Raw genomic sequence first — 19,801 nt, forward strand, 5'->3', positions numbered from 1 at the left:
GGCAGAGTGTGGATAGTGAGGAAGGTTGTCAAAGGATTCAGCAGGATGTAGACCTGTTGGAGATGTGGGCAGAGAAATGGCAGATGGAGTTTAATCCGGGCAAGTGTGAGGTGTTGCACTTTGGGAGGTCAAATGTAAGAGGAAAGTACACAGTAAATGGCAGGATCCTTGGGAGCATTGATGTACCGAGGGACCTTGGGGTGCAAATCCATAGCTCCCTGAAAATGGCAACACAAGTAGACAGGCTGGTAAAGGAGGTGTACGGTATACCTGTTTTCGTTGGTCAGGGCGTTGAGTATAAAAGTTGGTAAGTTATGTTGCAGCTGTATAAAACTTTGGTTAGGCCACATTTGCAGCACTGTGGACAGTTCTGGTCACTGCATTACAGGTAGGATGGGGAGGCTTTGGAGAGGGTGCAGAGGAGGTTCACCGGGATGCTGCCTGGATTAGAGAGTATTAGCTATCAGGAGAAGTTGGCCAAACTTAAGTTGTTTTCTCTGGAACGTCAGGGGCTGAGGGGAGACCTGATAGAAATATCTAAAATTATGAGAGGCATAGGTAGGGTAGTCAGTCAGAATCTTGTTCCCAGGGTGGAAATGTCAAATACTAGAGGGCAGAGGTTTAAGGTGAGAGAGGGAAGGTTCAAAGGAGATTTATGAGGCAAGTTTTTTACACAGAGAGCGGTGGGTGCCTGGAACGGGCTGCCAGGGGCAATGGTAGAAATAAAGAAGGTAGCAACATTTAAGAGCCATTTAGATAGACGCACAGGGAATGGAGGGATGTAGAGGCCACATGCAGGTAGAAGAGATCTGGTTTAATTCAGCATCATGTTTGGCACAGACATTGTGGGCCAAAGGGCCTATTCCTGTGCTGTACTATTCTTTGTTCTAATCCTTCATTCCATTACTGATTGGAAATCTATTTATTCCCTGGAACGTAGGAGACTGTGGAGTGACCTGATAGAGGTTTATAACATTAGTATTGGTTTATTATTGTCACTTGTACCGAGGTACAGTGAAAATCTTGTCTTGCATACCGATCGTACAGGTCAATTCATTACACAGTGCAGTTACATTGAGTTAGTACAAAGTGCATTGATGTAGTACAGGTAAAAACAGTAACAGTACAGAGTAAAGTGTCACAGCTACAGAGAAAGTGCAGTGCAATAAGGTGCAAGGTCACAACAAGGTAGATCGTGAGGTCAGAGTCCATCTCATCGTGTAAGGGAACCGTTCAATAGTCTTATCACAGTGGGGTAGAAGCTGTCCTTAAGTCTGGTGGTATGTGCCCTCAGGCACCTGTATCTTCTACCCAATGGAAGAGGAGAGAAGAGAAAATGTCCTGGGTGGGTGGGGTCTTTGATTATGCTGGCTGCTACACCAAGGCAGCGAGAGGTAAAGACAGAGTCCAAGGAGGGGAGGCTGGTGTCCGTGATGCACTGGGCTGTGTCCACAACTCTCTGCAGCTTCTTGCGGTCCTGGGCAGAGCAGTTGCCGTACCAAGCCATGATACATCCAGATAGGATGCTTTCTATGGTGCATTGGTAAAAGTTGGTGAGAGTCAAAGGGGACAAACTAAATTTCTTTAGCCTCTGAGGAAGTAGAGGCGCTGGTGAGCTTTCTTGGCCGTGGCATCTACATGATTTGACCAGGACAGGATGTTGGTGATGTTCACTCCCAAGAACTTGAAGCTCTCAACCCTCTCGACCTCAGCACCATTGATGTAGACAGGTGCATGTACACCGCCCCATTTCCTGAAGTCAATGATCATGAGTTGCATGGATAGGGTCATAGAGTAATACAGCACAGAAACAGGCCCTTCGGCCCAACTTGTCCATGTTGACCATGGTGCCCCCAAGCCAGTCCATTTTGCCCGCATTTGTCCCATATCGCTCTAAACATTTCCTATCCACGTACCTGTCCAACTCTCTTCTAAATGTTGCTAATGTACCTGCCTCACACACTTCCTCTGGCAGCTCGGTCCACATACACAACACTCTGTGTGAAGAAGTTGCCTCTCAGGTCCCTCTTAAATTTTTCACCTCTCACCTTAAACCCATGCCCTCTAGTTTTTAGTTCCCCTTTTCTGGGAAAAAGACTGAGTGCATTCACCCTATCTATACCCCTCATGATTTTATACACCTCTTATAAGGTCACGCCTCAGTCTCCGACATTCCAAGGAACAAAGTCCTCGCTTGCCCAACCTCTCCCTGTAACCCAGGCCCTCAAGTCCTGGCAACATCCTCAGGAATCTTTTCTGCACTCTTTCCAGCATAATGATGCTTTTCCTATGGCAGAGTGACCAAAACTGTACAAATTACCCCAAGTGCTGTCTCACCAATGTCTTGTACAACTTCAAGATCAGGTGAATGCACTCAGTCTTTTTCCCAGGGTTGGGGAATCAAAACCTAGAGGGCACAGGTTTAAGGTAAAAGGGGACCTGAGGGGCAACTTCTTTACATCGAGGATGGCCTGTACATGGAATGAGCTGCCAGAGGGTCCCTGGTGGAGGTCTCTCTACGCGGGAGTCCTCCCGCTGTACATCGGGGACCTGGGGTGGAGGGTGTTGCACCGGGCCGTGCCGTGCAACTGATTTTTGAGCCTGTTCACCGACACCCCAGCTGCCTGTCACTTCTGCGGCCGGGAGGAGACGGTGTACCACGCGTACGCGGAGTGCGAGAGGTTGCAGCCCCTCTTTGCCTACCTGAGGGGGCTGCTGCTTAGGTTCTGGCTGCACTGCAGCCCGACGCTGTTGGTTTACGGGCACCAGGTGCGGCGCGGGGCAGGGCACGCGGAGGATCTCCTGGTGGGTCTCCTGCTGGGCCTGGCCAAGCTGGCCATCCATGGGACGCGGCGGCGGGCGGCCGAGGGTACCGGCAGGTCTGCCTGCCTGCCCGTCTTCCGCGCTTATGTGCGCGCGTGGGTGCGTTTAGAGAGGGAGCACGCGGTTCCTGCGGGCACCCTAGCCGAGTTCCGCGCTCGGTGGGCCCCTCAGGGGATCACGTGTGTCGTGGACGGTACGAGTGCGATTCTTATTTGAAGGGTCGCGTGTCGCGTTAACGGGTGTAGCGTCGCGTGTGTGTTTCGTTAGTATTAGTTTGCATTCTCTACCCGTAGTATGTCGTTGCGTAGTTTCTTCTTTTCTGTATTCGATGTAGTGTATTGACACTGGTTGCCTTCTGTAGTGCTTTTAGTGAATAAACGTTTATTATTAAAAGAAAATGAGCTGCCAGAGGAAGTGGTTGAGGTAGGTACCATGTGCAGGTAGATGTGTAGTTTGAATTGGCGTCATTGTTGGCACAGACATTGTGGGCCGAAGGGCCTGTCCTGTGCTGTACAGTTTTCTGTTCTATGTTCTAAAGGTACTTGGCCCCTTTAAAGGGTCAGCACTGATGGTTTGTGATGGCGGTCTGTTCCACTCAGTGATCACTGAGGGGCTTGTTTTTGTGCTGTATCTTCCATGTTCTCATTTCTAACTTCAGTTCTGATGAAGGGTCTCAGACTTGAAACATGAACTGTTTCTCCCTCCACAGATGCTGCCTGACCTGCTGAGTGTTTGCAGCATTTTGATTACAGATTGCTGAGTTAGCAAGTGTTAGCTCATGGTTAGTGTCCTGATGTAACCAAATGGACTCACGACTGAGCTGTTGCACAGGGTTGTAGATCACTTGCTGATTGTTCCCCACTCCTACAGGTCACCTTTCTTTCAACGTGAGCACTGTGGTGAGGTCAGGCCAAAGTGTTAGATGAACGACTGGAGCTCAGTGTCACTTCTGGGCTTCATCCTATTTAATTTTCATCCACTTGTGGGCCTAAGTAAACCACTACCTTCTCCGTGAAGGCACATCTGCTCTCTGTTCAAGCATGATATTGATGAAGACTTTAGAACACATAAGAACATAACAGGAGTAGGAGTGAGTCATTCGACCCTTTGTGCCCCTACTACCGGTCAATCAGCTCATGGCTGATTGGATCTTGGCCTCGGTTCCACTTTCCTGCACAGACCCTACGACCCCTTGACTCCCCTACAGACCAAAGCTCTGTCCATTGCAGCTTGGAACGTATTCAATGATTCGACCTTCATAGTTCTCTGAGGCAGAGAATTCCAGAGATTCACAGACCTCTGAGCAAAGAAATTTCTCCTTTCTGCCTGAAATGTGCAAACTATGTCCACTCGTTGCGGGTACCGTCACCAGTGGAGATATCAGTTAATGGGAGGGCGTCCCTGTCCTCAGTGACGGTGGGACCCAGTGTGTGGGTGCTGGGGACAGGGCGGAAGGATTCACACCCGTGTTCGGTCAGAAGTGGTGAGTGGACAATCTGTCTCAGCTCCCTCCTGAGATCCCCACCGACACAGGAACCAGTCTCCAGTCGGTTCGATTCCCTCCACGTGATAACAGCTGAGGGCACCGGATACAGTAAAGGCTACAGGACCAGACACCATCCCAGCTGTGGTACTGGAGAGCTGTGGTACTGGACAGCTGTGCTCCAGAACTGAATGTGTCTCTGGCCGAGCTGTTCGAGGACAGATACAACACTGGCATCTCCCTGACAATGTGGAAAATCGCCCAGGTACGTCCCAGCACAGGAAGGACACATCCAGTCTGTCTACACTCAATCGTCAGCAAAATGTGAAAGCTGTTGTCGACAGTGGTGTCAGTGGCACTTACTCACCAGCAAGCTGCTTATTCATGCCCAGTCTGTGCTTTTCCTGGACCATTCACCTTCCAGACCTGATCCCAGCCTGGGTCCCAACACGGACCAAAGAGCTGAACTCCAGAGGTGAGGTGAGAGTGATGGCCCTCGCCATCAGGGCAGTGCTTGAGCCCTAAAACTGAAGTCAATGGGCGCCAAGGGGAAACACTCCAGTGGGTGAAGTCACAAAGGAAGATGGGTGTGGGTGTTGCTGGTCCATTGTCCCAGCCCCAGGACGTCACTGCAGGAGTCCCTCAGGGCACTGCCCTGGGCCCAACCACCTTCATCAGTGACCTTCCTTCCATCAGAAGGTCAGAAGTGGGGATGTTCACTGATGATGCACAGTGTTCAGTTCCATTCACAGTTCCTCAGCAGATGAAGCAGCCCATGGCCTGCATGTAGCAAGACCTGGACAACTTTCAGGCATGGGCTAGAGGTGGCAAGTAACATTGTGCCACAGAAGTGCCAGGGATTGACCATCTCCAACAAGAGAGAGTTGAAACACTCAGCATTCTGGTCACCAGTGACCAGAAACTCAACTTGACCAGCCACATAAATCCTGTGGCTATGGGAGCAGGTCAGAGGGTGGGGATCCTGTGGTGAGTGACTCACCTCTGGACACCCCAAGGCCTTTCTACAATCTACAAGGCACTAGTCAGGAGTGTGATGGGACACCCTCCACTGGCCTGGGTGACTCCAGCTCCAGCAACTGCCAAGAAGCATGAACTACCCAGGACAAAGCAACTCCTTTGATCAGCACCCCATCACGGTAGTGTAGCAGTTAGCGTAATGCTATTACAGCACCAGCGACCCAGGTTCAATTTCGGCCACTGTCTGTAAGGAATTCGTACGTTCTCCCCGTGTCTGCGTGGGTTTCCTCCGGGTGCTCCGGTTTCCTCCCACATTCCAAAGACGTACAGGTTAGGAAGTTGTGGGTATGCTATGTTGATGCCAGAAGTGTGGTGACACTTGCAGGCTGCCCCCAGAACACTCTACGCAAAAGGTGCAGTTCACTGTGTGTTTCAATGTACATGTGACTAATAAGGATACCTTATCTTATCTTATCGTACCCACCCCCTAAACACTCCCTCCCTCCACCACCGGCGCACAGTGGCTGCAGTGTGCACCGTCTCTGAAATGCACTGCAGTTACTCACCCAGGCTACTCCGACAGCACCTCCCAAACCTGTGACCTCTGCCACCCAGAAGGACAAGGGCGGCAGGTGCAGGGGAGCACCACCACCTGCAGGTTCCCCTCCCAGTCACACACCGTCCTGACTGGGAAATCTATCACCGTTCCTTCATTGTCACTGGGTGTAAACCCTGGAGCTCCCTCCCCAACAGCACCGTGGGAGCACCTTCACTGTGGCTCACCTCCACCTTCTTGAGGGCAACTAAGGATGGGCAATAAACGCTGCCCTTGAGAGTGGTGCCTACACGTTGAAATATGAATGAAAAGGAGCATCTACTCTTTGAGCCCCCTCAGAATCTTACCTGTTTCAACCTCTTATTGACTTTGTTGATCTAAACCAATAAACCGAATCACCTCAACCTTCCCTCGTGATGGCACCGGAGCGTGGCAATTCATTGCAAGCTGCTCTCTGCAGATCTACTCATTATTTCTGTTGTAATCATTCTGCTCTTTTAAATCTACATTCTGTGACTAAGACCTTGCACCTTATTGTCTGCCTGCACTGCACTTTCTCTGTAATTGTAACACTATATTCTGCATTCTGTTGTTGTTTTCCCTTTGTACTACCTCAATGCACTGTGTAATGATGATCTGTATGGATGGCACGCAAAGCAAAGTTTTTCACTGTACCTTGGTACATGTGGCAATAATAAACCAATTTACCAATTACTTCCAGTAATTGACCCAGAGAAGCCTCTCTGCACTGATTCCTTGAATAAGGAGACAAAAACGGCAGAGAGAACTCGAAGTGAGGTCTCACTAGTGCCCTGTACAGTTGCAGCAGGTTGTCCCTGCTTCGATGCTCCAACCCATTCAAAATAAGGGCCAGCATTCCGTTCGCAGTCCTCACTACCTGCTGCAGGAAACTCTCGTTGCTTCATGTACAAGGACCCCCCCAGAACTCACTGTAGGACACCGTATGTAGTTTCTCTCCATTTAAACAAGATTCTCACCACCAAAATGGATCACCTCACACTTTTCCCACATTATACTCCAACTGCCGAGTTCTTGGCCACTCTCTTCACCTCTCTGTATCCCTTTGCAGGATCTTTGCATCCTTTTCACAACTACCTTTCCCAGGTCAGCAAACTTTGACTAATCATGGATACTGACTGTAAATGGCTGAGGCCCCAGCACTGTGATATCTGTGGCATCCCACTAGTTACAGCTTGGTAATCTGAAAATGACCCACGTATCCTGACACTGTTTTCTGTGAGATTGCTGCTCCTTCATCCATGCTGATATATTAGTGCTAATGCCACAGGCTCTCTCTTTTCATACCTTCTGGAAATCTAAATACATCACATCTACCAGTTCGCCTTCATCCACCCCGCTGGTTACACCCTCAAAGACCTCTAGTAAAGTTCCCACTTGCGATTTCCCTTCCCAACTCCTCACTCGCCTGGATAAGTGCACTCATCCAGCCAAATGGGCGGCTCAGTGGTGCAGCGGGTAGTGCTGCTGCCTCACAGCTCGTGACCCGGGTTCGATCCGAATCTCAGGTGCTGTCTGTGTGACGTTTGCACGTTCTCCCGGTGACTGTGAAGGTTTCCTCCGGGTGCTCCGGTTTCCTCCCACATCCCAAAGTCGTGTGGGACTGCCTCTGGAACCCATTATTCATACTGTTGCAGCCCAGAGAGCAAGTAGTCACACAACACAATCCTTAAAGCAATAATAACTGTTCAACACCAATATTATTACACATTCTGCAATCTCCTTTTGGCAAACTCATACAAATGACATCAAACTTACCATATTTATCCAAGAAGAGGAAGAAAAACGTGTCTGCAATCGTTATAATTACTCCGCCCCACAGGGGAATCCTAAACACAGAGAGAGCAGGTGGTTAGACGAACTGTTCACTCTTCTGTGGCTCAGGACACTGACCCCTACCCACTAACACAGCAAAACCTGTGAAGATCAGCTGCAAAACCTTACTTTCTAAGAAGTCAAAACTTGGAGCACAGTTACCGCAGAAGCTGTTTAGTTTTAATGTGGTAAGTCAGCAGCTGCTGTACATAGCCACGCCACGTACAGTTTCGGAGGAAGCTAAAGCAATGCCTCACATTTCCTAGAACACTGTGCCGTTCTCTGCTCCAAGTAACATTTCACACATATTAATCAGAAACTGCAGCACTGAGGTGGTGTGTGTAGCTGTGTGACACTACTGGCAGACTCCTTCACTGAGAGTCTATCAGTGTGGTGGCATGTGTTTGTGTAGGGAGTCAGTCATAGAATTATACAGCATGGAAACAGGTCCTTCAGCCCAAATGGTCCATGCCAGCCAAGATGTCTACCTAAGCTAGTCCCATTTATTTGTGTTTGGCCCGTATCCCTCTAAACCTTTCCTATCCATGTACCTGTCCAAATGTCATTTAACCATTGTAATTGTACCCACCTCTACCACCTCCTCTGGCAGCTCGTTCCACATAACGCTGGGTGAAAAAGTTGTCCCTCAGGTCCCTTATTATTACTAAGAGTGTATCAAAGTGTTGCTGCAAGCTGTTGCTGTGAGACTGTTACTTTGAGACTGCATTGCTCCAAGATCATTGCTGCAAGACTGCACTGCTGCAAGACTATTGAGTGACTGTTATTCCAAAACTATCACTGCTAAGAATGCAATGCTGTGAGACTATTACTGTGAAACTATTGCTGCAAGGCAGTATTACTGAAGGAATACACTGCCATGAGGCTATTAAAGCAAGGCTGCATTGTTTGAAAACTAGTTCTGCTGTACTGCATTGCTTTAACCTGATGTTGCTGAGACTATTACTGTAAAACTGCATAACCACAAGACTGCACTGCTGTGGTTGCACTGTTATGAAAATACTATTTTGAGATTTCATTGCTGCAAGACTGCATTTCTGCAAGATTATGACTACACTGCTGCAGGACTATACTGTTATGAGACTGCAATATAGTGAGACTGTTGCTGCAAAATTGTATTGCTGCCAGACCATTTCTAAAAGACTGCATAACTTATTACCATGAGTGTGCATTACTGTGAGACTGTACCCGAGAGCACATTGCTGCAAAGCTATCACTGCAAGTATGCGTTGCTGCAAAGACATTGTGCAAGACTATTGCTACATTTCTGCATTGCTGCAAGACTATTATAACAAGGCTACATTGCTTTCAGACATTGTGTGAGACTGTATTGTTGCAATTTTGCATTGGCGCAAATGTATTATATTAAGGCCACATTGCAGCATGATAATTACCGCATTGACAAGAGAGTATTGCAATAAGACTATCACCGCAAAACTGCATTGCTCTGAGATTACAGCGCTGTTAGAGTACAACTGAATGATTGCATTGTCGCGAGAATATTATGGCTAGACTATGGCGGCAAGATGGTGCTTTTGCGAGCTGGCGCAGTTGTGAGACAATTGCTGCATGACTGCATTGCTGCAAGAAAATTGCTGCATGAGAATTGCTGCGAGACTGCATTAGAGTGAGACTGTGTACTGTCGAGACATCATTAATGTGGGAGGGAGACATTTACTGCAAAGATTGAATTATGAGGGAAGTTTTTTACTGGGGGACGGATTTACAGGGAACTTGTAATGTAATTGGAATATAGGGCAGGTGCAGTGACACTGCCTCACAGCTCCAGAAACCTGGCTTCAATCCCAACCTCCGGCACTGTCTGTGTGTGGAGTTTGCACATTCTCCCTGTGACTGTGTGGGTTTCCCCCCAGGTGCTCCGGTTTCCTCCCACATCCCAGCGACGTGCGGGTCGGTGGGTTAATTGGCCACTGTAAATTGTCCCCCTGGTGTGTGGCTGGGTTTTAGACTGTGGGGGAAGTTGATGGGGATGTGGGGAGAATAAGAAGAGGTATTAATGTAAGAACAGCGTAAATGGCTGGTTGATAGCGCAGGACTGGATGGGTTGAAGGGCCTGGTTCCTTGCTGCATCTCTCTGTGACTCGATGACTCTGATACAATGAGATTATTACTGGGAAAACTTGCTGTTGGGTGAAATGGATGAGAGCCTCCTGCTGATGAGGTCCATTGGAGAGAATCCAATTACTGGGGCCCCTATCGTTTCGGAAGAACCCATGTTTATCAATTGGCAATTAATCAAGCGTCTGTTACTGGGGCAGAACCCAGTATTGTGGGAAGGTTGGTGACTGGGGAACGGCAGGAGCCATTGAATGGCTGGAGTCTGTTCATGAGAGAGATAGCCAAAAGATGGGCAGATTGTACACTGTGGGATATGACAATGTCACCGTGCAGTGGAGACGGTGGTGCTATAGAAGGGTGAATTCAGGAGGGAGACTGTACAAGTGGTAAGACTACATTGTTGGTCAGACAACTTCCCTTCTTCGTGTGGCTTTCCTACTCACTCGGTGGATCAGACGCTGAAACCTAATGCTACTTGGGTTATTGTTATTCCATGAATCTTTTGCCACGGTTAGTGAATGAAGCCAAAGAGTCATAGAGTTGTCCAGCACAGAAAAAGGCCCTTCGGCCCACGCGTGTCCATGCTGGCCAAGATGTAGATGAATGAGTGGAAAGACTTTGTGGAGATCAACCCCCACCACGCTTCCTGAGTCACACTGGACAACCGGAATGTGCCAATCAGTACCGAATACAGACCGGTGAACCCAGAGTGGCTGCATTCTACCTTCCGACAGAGAGCAGGTTCAGAGCGATGGCCGATCCGATCACTTCCTGCATGTCTGAGCCGATGATCGCCAGTTCCACCATCAGCCAGAGCACAATCCGGGGGACCTGGAACATTCACAAGATGCCAAGCGTTAGTCTGGAGCCAGGGTCATCGGATCGGTGTGGCGATCCGATACAGCTGAGTGAACTCTAACAGACAACGGCTCTGGGGACACGTTCACGCAGGTCACAGGGCAGTCAGGGTGAAGAGCAACCTCCTGGTACCAGTCCAAAGCAGACCTTGCACAAGTTTGGTTCTGGGGCCCACATTGCTACACGCAGAGAAGAACTTGAAGCAACACTCCTGGTTTTTCATATCAATTCCCCAAACTATCTTTTGCATGTACACCAAGGTTCCTTTGTTCTTCAATACTCCCTCGGGCCCTACCGTTCATTCTGTATGCCCTACCCCTTGTCTGTCCTTCTAAAATGCATCACCTCACTCACACTTCTCAGGAATAATTCCATCTGCCGTTGCTCTGACCATTCTACCAACTAGGTTCATTGAGTCATGGAGTTATACAGAAACAGGCCCTTTGGCCCAGCTCGTCCATGCCTGTCTAAGCTAATCCCATTTGCCCGCGTTTGGCCCATATCCCTTTAAACCTTTCCGATCCATATTACCTGTCCAATTGTCTTTTAAATGTTGGAATTGTACCCGCCTCTACCACTTCCTCTGGCAGCTCGTTCCACATCCCCACCACCCTCTGGGTGAAAAACCTGCACCTCAGGTTCCCTTTAAGTCTTTCCCCTCTCACCTTAAACCTCCACCCTCTAAATTTGGACTCCCCTACTCTGGGAAAGAGTGTGACTATCTGCCCTATCCATGCCACTCATGGTTTTATAAACCTCTATAAGGTCACCCCTCAGCCTCCTACGCTGCAGGGAAAACAGTCCTGGCCTCTCCTGATAACTCCAGCCCTCCAGTCCCGGCAACATTGTGGTGAATCCTTTCTGCCCCCTCTCTAGGTGTCCTTCCTACAGTGCGCTGACCAGAATTGCACACACTACTTCAGCTGTGGCCTAAGCAACAACTTGAACAACTGCAGAGTAACCTCCCAACTCCTGCACTCAATGCCCCATCCAATGAGGGCAAGTGTACCATACACCTTCTTCCCCACCCTGTCTACCTGTGTCACCACATTCAGGGAACTATGTACCTGTACCCCTGGGTCTCCCTGTTCTACAACACTCCCCAGGGCCCTGCCGTTCACTGTGTGCGTCCTGCCCCTGTTTAACTTCCCAAAATGCATCACTTCACACTTGTCCGAGTTAAACTCCATCTGCCATTCCTTGGCCCACTTCCCCAGCTGATCCCGATCCTGTTGTAACCTTGGACAACCTTCTTCACTGTCCACCACACCACCAGTTTTGGTGTCATCCACAAACTTACTAACCGTGCCACCTACATTCTCATCCGAACCGTTAATATAGATGACAAACAACAGAGGACCCAGCACCGATCCCTGCGGCACACCACTGGTCACAGGCCTCCAGTCTGAGAAACACCCCTCCACTCCCACCCTCTGCCTCCCACCACCAAGGCAGTTTTGTATCCAATTGATGAGCTCACCCTGGATCCCATGTGACCTAACTTTCCAGACCAGCCTACATGTGGGACCTTATCAAAGGCCTTGTTAAAGTCCATGTAGACAACATCTACCACCCTGCCTTCGTCCATCCTGTTGGTCACCTCTTCAAAAAACTCAATCAACTTCAAGAGACAAGATTTCCCACGCACTAAGCCACGCTGACTCTCCCTAATCAGTCCTTGCCTTTCCAAATGCAGGTAGATCCTGTCTCTCAGAATCCCCTCCAGTAACTTCCCCACCACTGATGTTAGGCTCACCGGCCTGTAGTTCCCTGGCTTGTCCTTGCAACCCTTCTTAAATAAAGGCACAACATTACCCACCCTCTGGTCTTCCGGTACCTCACTGTGGTAAAGGAAGATACAAAAATCTCTGCCAGGATTACAGCAATTTCTTCCCCAGCTTCCCACAATGTCCTGGGATACACTTGGTCAGACCTTGGGGATTTATTCACCTTTATGCCCTTCTCCATAATAAATACAGAAGTGAAATGTTCATTTAAGACCCCGTCCACCTACTGTGGTTCCACACGTAGATGGCCACATTGGTCCTTAAGAGGACCTATTCTCACCTGAGTTACTCTTTTGCCCTTAATATACTTGTAGAATCTTTATTATAGAAACAAACTCATCTCCAAACTCCGAGATCTAGGACTCAACACCTCCCCCTGCAACTGGATCCTTGACTTTCTGACCAGCAGACTGCAATTGGTGAGGATAGGCAGCAATACCTCCGGCACGATTATTCTCAACACTGGTGCCCCACAAGGCTGCGTCCTCAGCCCTCTACTCTACCCTCTATACACTCACGACTGTGTGGCCAGATTCTGCTCTAACTCCATCTACAAATTTGCAGATGACATCACCGTAGTGGGCCGTATCTCAAATAATGATGAGTCAGAGCACAGGAAGGAGATAGAGAGTTTAGTGACATGGTGTCATGACAACAGCCTTTCTCTCAATGTCAGCAAAACAAAAGAGCTGGTCATTGACTTCAGGGAGCGGGGTGGAGTACACACCCCTGTCTGTATCAATGGTGCTGATGTGGAGATGGTTGAGAACTTCAAATTCCAAGGTGTAAATATCACCAATAGCTTGTCCTAGTCCAACCATGTAGACTCTATGGCCAAGAAAGCTCAATAGCACCTCTACTTCCTCAGAAATTTGGCATGTCCCTGATGACCCTCACCAATTTTTGCAAATGCACCATAGAAAGCATCCTATCTGGATGCATCACGGCCTGGTACGGCAACTGCTCTGCCCGGGATTGCAAGACACTGCAAAGAGTTGTGGACACAGCCCAGAACATCACGGAAACCGGCCTCCCCTCCATGGACTCTGTCCACACTTTCCACTGCCTTGGGAAAGCAGCCAACATAATCAAAGACCACACCCACCCTGGTCATTCTCTCTTCTCCCCTCACCCATCAGGCAGAAGATACAAAAGCTTGAAAACGTGTACCCCCAGGCTCAAGGACAGCTTCTACCCCGGTTTTATAAGACTCTTGAATGGACCTCTTATACGATAAAAATGAACTCTTGATCTCCCAATCTACCTCATTGTGGCCCTTGCACTTTATTTGTCTGCCTGCACTGCACTTTCTCTGTAACTGTAACACTATATTCTGTTTTCCATTGTACTACCTCGATGTACTTATGTATGGAACGATCTGCTGGATAGCATGCAATGAAAAGGTTTTCACTGTATCTCGGTACATGTGACAATGATAAACCAAATTACCAATTACCAGTCTTAGGATTCCCATTTACCGCATCAACCGTGTCCTCCTTTTGCCCTCCTGATTTCTTTCTTAAGTGTACCCCAACATCTTGTGTTCTGTTTGGGAAGCTTATAGCCCAATGGTATGAACATTGAATTTTGCAATTCCAGGTAACCCACAGCCCCGGTGTTCTCTCCCACATACACTCACCTGTCCAGCCAGGTCTCTCTCCCTTTGTTCACCCTTCCCATACCCTCCTCCTCTCTTTCTCCCACCTGGTTCCATCCGCCCATCATCGCCTCCCCATCTGGCTCCACCAGTCACCTACCAGCCTGTGTCCCACCCCCATTTGTACTGCTGTACATTCTTCCCTCTTCCCTCTCAGTCCTGACGCAAGGGCTTGACCCAAAAGATCAAGACACCTTTTATCTCCACAGATGCTGCTTGACCTGCTGAGTTCTTCCAGTGTTCTGTTTTCTGTTCCTTTTTAAGTGATCCACGGACACATTCTATACTTCTGAAGGGCCTGTTTTAAGTTGTCTACACCTAGCATATGCTTCCTTTATCCAACCCTCAATATCCCTTGACGTCCAGGGTTCCTGGACTTGCTGTCCTTACCTTTCACCTTTACAAGAACATGTTTGTCCTGAACTCTCACTATTCCTATGCTGTGAGAGGCACAGATAGAGTAGACAGTGTTGTCTTTTCCCAGGGTCGAAACGTCTCATCCTGGAGGGCGTGCATTTAAGGTGAGAGGGGGAAAGTTCAGAGGAGATGTGCTGGGCAAGTTTTTTTACACAGAGAGCGGTGGGTGCCTGGAATGTGCTGCCAGGGGTGATTGGGGGGGGTGGTTGGAGGCAGATACGATAGAGGGTTTTAAGAGGCTCTTGAGTGTGCAGAGAATGGAGGGATATGGACCGTGTGCAGGCAGAATGGATTAGGTGTCATTAGCTCAATTAGTTCAGCACAACATTGTGGTATTGGTATTGGTATGGGTTTATTATTGTCACTTGTACCGAGGTACAGTGAAAAACTTGTCTTGCATACCGTTGATACAGATCAATCCATTACACATTGCATTGAGGTAGTACAGGGTAAACAAGACAGAATGCAGAAGTATAACAGTTACAGAGAAAGTGCAGTGCAGCTAGACAACGAGGTGCAAAGTCACGACAAGGTAGATTGTGAGGTCAAGAGTCCATCTTACTGTACTAGGGAACTGTTCAATAGTCTTATTGGGATAGAAGCTGTCCTTGAGCCTGGTGGTACGTGCTTTCAGGCCCTAGATTTCCTTTGTGTCTTTTACTTTACCATAAGAGCAGTGCTGAATGTGTTCAAACATTGAGTAAAAGTCTCACCATCCACCAGTTCAAACGTGTGCTGCTTTGTGCAAGACACCATTTTAGTGTTGTGTGCAGACCGGCAGGATCACAACACATTTCCCCATTTGTGCCCCGAAGCACCCTCACAACATCAGTTAATGCATCTTTGCCCCCTTAATATGGATGAAAATACGTGTAAAACGTAGGTGTTACTTGGTGGAGACGTTTAGAACTCTGACACGCACCTTTGGATACTTCCTGCGACAGACCTCAGCCAACTGCATGCCACTTACAACCCCTAAGCGAGCCGAGAGCCTCTGTAACATGAGGCCGATGATGGTGGCCAACAGCAAGACCCAGAGAATCTGAAGAAATATCCGAAAGAAAAAGCAAGGCAAGTCCAGCAGGTTATCAACCAAACTTTGCAAACACCTCAAAATATGGTTTTATATCACATGCCTTGGATTCCTTGCCATGTATACAAACGGCCTGCACTTGCTGTCAATGCAGCTGTGAAACCCAGCAACAGGGATGACACTGTGGTACAGCGGGTAGAGCCATTACCTCACAGCGCCAGAGACCTGCGTTTGATCCCGACCTCCGGCGCTGTCTGTGTGGAGTTTGCACGTTCTCCCTGTGGCCACGAGGGTTTCCCCCGGGTGCTCTGTTTTCCTCCCACATCCCAAAGATGTTGGGGGTCGGTGGGTTAATTGGCCGCTGTAAATTGCCCCCAGTGTGTGAGTGAGGGGTAGAATCTGGGGGGGAGTTGATGGGGATGTGGGGAGAATGAAATGAGATTAACATAACTGGGCGATTGATGGTCAGCACAGACTCGGTGGGCCGAAGAGCCTGTTTCTGTGCTAACAGGTGGTGAACTTGTGGGGCTGTGTTAGTTGGTTTACTCGTTGTTTGGTCCCTATTCTTCCTTCAGGTATAACGCACAGGTAACAGTATAAGCCCTCCCTTCCACAGTGACTGAATTGCACTTGCAAAGAAAGGGTACGTATGACCTCAAAGAACCAGGGGACTGTTTCCCGATCTCGGAGTGCTGTTCACTGTGAACGTGATTGCACAATCCTGGGAGATCCCCCCCTTTCTCAAGACGCAGTCACTTGGGCCAGCAGCTGCAGGTGAGCCCAGTCCAGAGCTGGAACAGCAGGACAGACACTGGAGGGTTTTATATCCATTCAAGGGATGTGGGCTTCGCAGGCTGAGCCAGCATTTATTGCCCATCCCGAGTTGCCCCTTGAGAAGGTGGGGGTGAGCTGCCTTCTTGAACTGCTGCAGTCCTTGAGGTGTGGATATACCCACAGTGCTGTTAGGGAGGGAGTTCCAGGACTTTGACCCAGCGATGGTGAAGGAACGGCGATATATTTCCAAGTCAGAACGGTGTGTGGCTCGGAGGGCAACTCCCAGGGGGCGGTGTTCCTCGTGCTTCTGCTGCCCTTGTCCTTCTAGCTGGTATAGGTGGTGGGTTTGGAAGGTGCTGCCTAAGCAGTCATGGTGAGTCGCTGCAGTGCATCCTGTAGATGGTACAAACTGCTGCTCCTGTGTGTCAGTGGTGGAGTGAGTGAATGGTGGTAGATGGGGTGCCTGTCACATGGGAAGCAAGGGCAAAAATTGCTGGGGCCCCTTGTGGAGATATTTGTATCATCGTTAGCCACAGGTACCGGAAGACTGGAGGGTGGGTAATGTTGTGCCTTTATTTAAGAAGGGCTGCAAGGACAAGCCAGGGAACTACAGGCCGGTGAGCCTAACATCAGTGGTGGGGAAGTTACTGGAGGGGATTCAGGGAAGAACAGTGATATCCTGAAACATATGCACGTTATGAAGGAGCAGGTGTTGGTAGTCTTGAAGGGCATAAAGGTGAATAAAACCCCAGGGCCTGACCAAGTGTATCCCAGGACATTGTGGGAAGCTGGGAAAGAAATTGCTGTGATCCTGGCAGAGATTTTTGTATCTTCCTTTACCACAGTGAGGTACCAGAAGACCAGAGGGTGGGTAATGTTGTGCCTTTATTTAAGAAGGGTTGCAAGGACAAGCCAGGGAACTACAGGCCGGTGAGCCTAACATCAGTGGTGGGGAAGTTACTGGAGGGGATTCTGAGAGACAAGATCTACCTGCATTTGGAAAGGCAGGGACTGATTGGGGAGAGTCACCACGGCTTTGTGCGTGGGAAATCTTGTCTCTCAAAGTTGATTGAGTTTTTTGAAGAGGTGACCAACAGGATGGACGAAGGCAGGGTAGTAAATGTTGTCTACGTGGACTTTAGCAAGGCCTTTGATAAGGCTCACATGGAGGGCTGGTCTGGAAGTTTAGGTCACATGGGATCCAGGGTGAGCTCGTCAATTGGATACAAAACTGCCTTGGTGGTGGGAGGCAGAGGGTGGGAGTGGAGGGGTGTTTTTCAGACTGGAGGCCTGTGAGCAGTGGTGTGCCGCAGGGATCGGTGCTGGGTCCTCTGTTGTTTGTCATCTATATTAACGGTTCGGATGAGGATGTAGGTGGCACGGTTAGTAAGTTTGTGGATGACACCAAAACTGGTGGTGTGGTGGACAGTGACGAAGGTTGTCCAAGGTTACAACAGGATCGGGATCAGCTGGGGAAGTGGGCCAAGGAATGGCAGATGGAGTTTAACTCCGACAAGTGTGAAGTGATGCATTTTGGGAAGCTAAACCAGGGCAGGACGCACACAGTGAACGGCAGGGCCCTGGGGAGTGTTGTAGAACAGAGAGACTGAGGGGTGCAGGTACATAGGTCCTTGAAAGTGACTTGATTGAGTCAGTCCAGGTGAAGGGTCTCGACCCAAAAATGTTGACTGTCCATTTCCCCCCACAGATGCTGCCTGACCCGCTGAGTTCCCCCAGTATCTTGATTTTTGCTCTAGATTCCAGCATCTGTGGTCTCCTGTGTCTCCATGTCCTGGGACTGTAGTACGCACTATCGAGAGATGCAGTGCAGTGTCACCACCCAGCCCACAACCTCTCCTACCTGCAGGTTCCCCGCAAAGCCACACCCCATCCTGACTTGGAAACATCGCCGTCACATGGTCTACATCCTGGAACTGTGGGGCACGTTCACTGGAAGATGGCCTACCATCACCTTCTCAAGGGCAATTGGGGATAGGCAATAAATGCTGGCAGCTCACAGAACCCAGGACATGAAGAAAATGCCAACGGTCAGGCATTCCAGCCAGATCTCATGTACCTGCTCCTGATGTGAATGACTTTCCCACTGGAGATTTGGACACCAAGCCCTGACAAGCACCAGTTCCAAAGGACCAGGACCTGCAGGGGGCAGCACCGACCCCCGGACAACTCGGAACAGTTCGGGAAGAGGTAGTGGGGGTGGCGTGGGTTGTGTTCCCTCTCCCGTCCTCACCGCAACCTTCTTGGCGCTGAGTGGTTCCCTGAAACAGGGGCTCACCTCAACTCCACCCCACCCCAAGCGCCCGATTTCCCCTCAGCATTCCATCCCCCCCTTGGCACAGCAGGGCCCTGTGAGGTCTGCGGCTGGGGCCTTCGGCCTCAGTGCCCTCAAGGGGCTGGGGCATGTTGTGCCTCTGACAGCACCTGCTCTGAGGTGCCAGGCAGGCAAGGCACACAGAGTGGTCGAGCAGTCCCAGCTTTCCTCCCTCAGACGGCACCTCCTACATCCAACATAATTGGCCGTTCCATTCTCAGTGGAGAGCATTTCACCTCTAGCCCTCGAGGTATAAATTAGGAGAGACCGAGGGAGGGTAGAAGCTTTACCCCGTGGCGGAGAAGTCTAAGAGCAGAGGGCATGGGCTTGGAGTGAGGGGGTTCAAGGCTTAGAGGGGGATTATTTTGCCCTGGGGGGTGGCAGTTGGAATGCGGAACGCACTACCTGAGGGGGTGGGGGAGGCAGAGACTCTCACAACATTGAAGAAGTATCTGAACAAGGACTTGAATCACCAAGAGAGAGAAGGGTACGGACCAAGTGCTGGGAAATGGGATCGATGTGGATGGTCAGCATTGACGTGGTGGGCCGAAGGACCTGTTTCCATGATGTGGGGCTCTATAACTCCATGACATTCATCTGACCATGTCTTGGCTTCATCTGTGTCCTGGGACAGCTGCTGGCTGTCGTTCAGCTAGTTCCAGCATGACTGCTCAAATCTAATTTGTTCTGAAGCTTGGATAGACACCCTGCTGATCTTCAGGGTAGAATTTTAAAACTGGATGATTTTGTTTTTGTACACAACTACAGGAAAGTATTAACACTGTTGGGAAATTTCCTAAAAGGAGTGAAGAATGTACCTTAAACCCTGCCACAGCTCCAGACTGAAGGTCAGATTCAATGTTTCCTGGGTCCAGGTAAGCAATACTCATCAGAAACCCAGGCCCTGTGAAGGCCCAGAGCTTTCGAAAGTTAAACCGAGTCTGCAGACAAAAAGAAAGAGCAGTCAGTTAGACACCAGAGAGCTGAACTTTAAACCCCACACATTTATTGATATCTGAGAGACTGAGAGAGAGAGAGAAAGAGGTAGAAAGAAGGAAAAAAGGGAGAGAGAAAGAGAGAGAGAGGGAGGGTGAGGAAGGAAAGAGGGAGGGAGGAAGGAAAGAAGAAGAGGAGGGAGAAAGAGAGAGAAAG

General features: G+C 49.4%; 1 protein-coding gene across 1 annotated transcript in view; it reads right to left on the reverse strand.

Annotated features, from left to right (window-relative positions):
* Nucleotides 1-19,801, reverse strand: part of LOC127567050 (natural resistance-associated macrophage protein 2-like) — an 80,259-nt gene that overhangs the window by 43,559 nt on the left and 16,899 nt on the right. Inside the window, exons 4-7 of the mRNA XM_052009715.1 lie at nt 19,468-19,590; nt 15,433-15,552; nt 10,516-10,622; nt 7,638-7,708 (exon numbers count right to left, since the gene is read on the reverse strand). Coding sequence (XP_051865675.1) covers nt 7,638-7,708; nt 10,516-10,622; nt 15,433-15,552; nt 19,468-19,590 — 421 coding nt within the window. The remainder of the gene's footprint in view (nt 1-7,637; nt 7,709-10,515; nt 10,623-15,432; nt 15,553-19,467; nt 19,591-19,801) is intronic.

Source organism: Pristis pectinata, chromosome X (genome assembly GCF_009764475.1).
Source record: "Pristis pectinata isolate sPriPec2 chromosome X, sPriPec2.1.pri, whole genome shotgun sequence".
In the NCBI taxonomy this organism is placed as follows: domain Eukaryota; kingdom Metazoa; phylum Chordata; class Chondrichthyes; order Rhinopristiformes; family Pristidae; genus Pristis; species Pristis pectinata.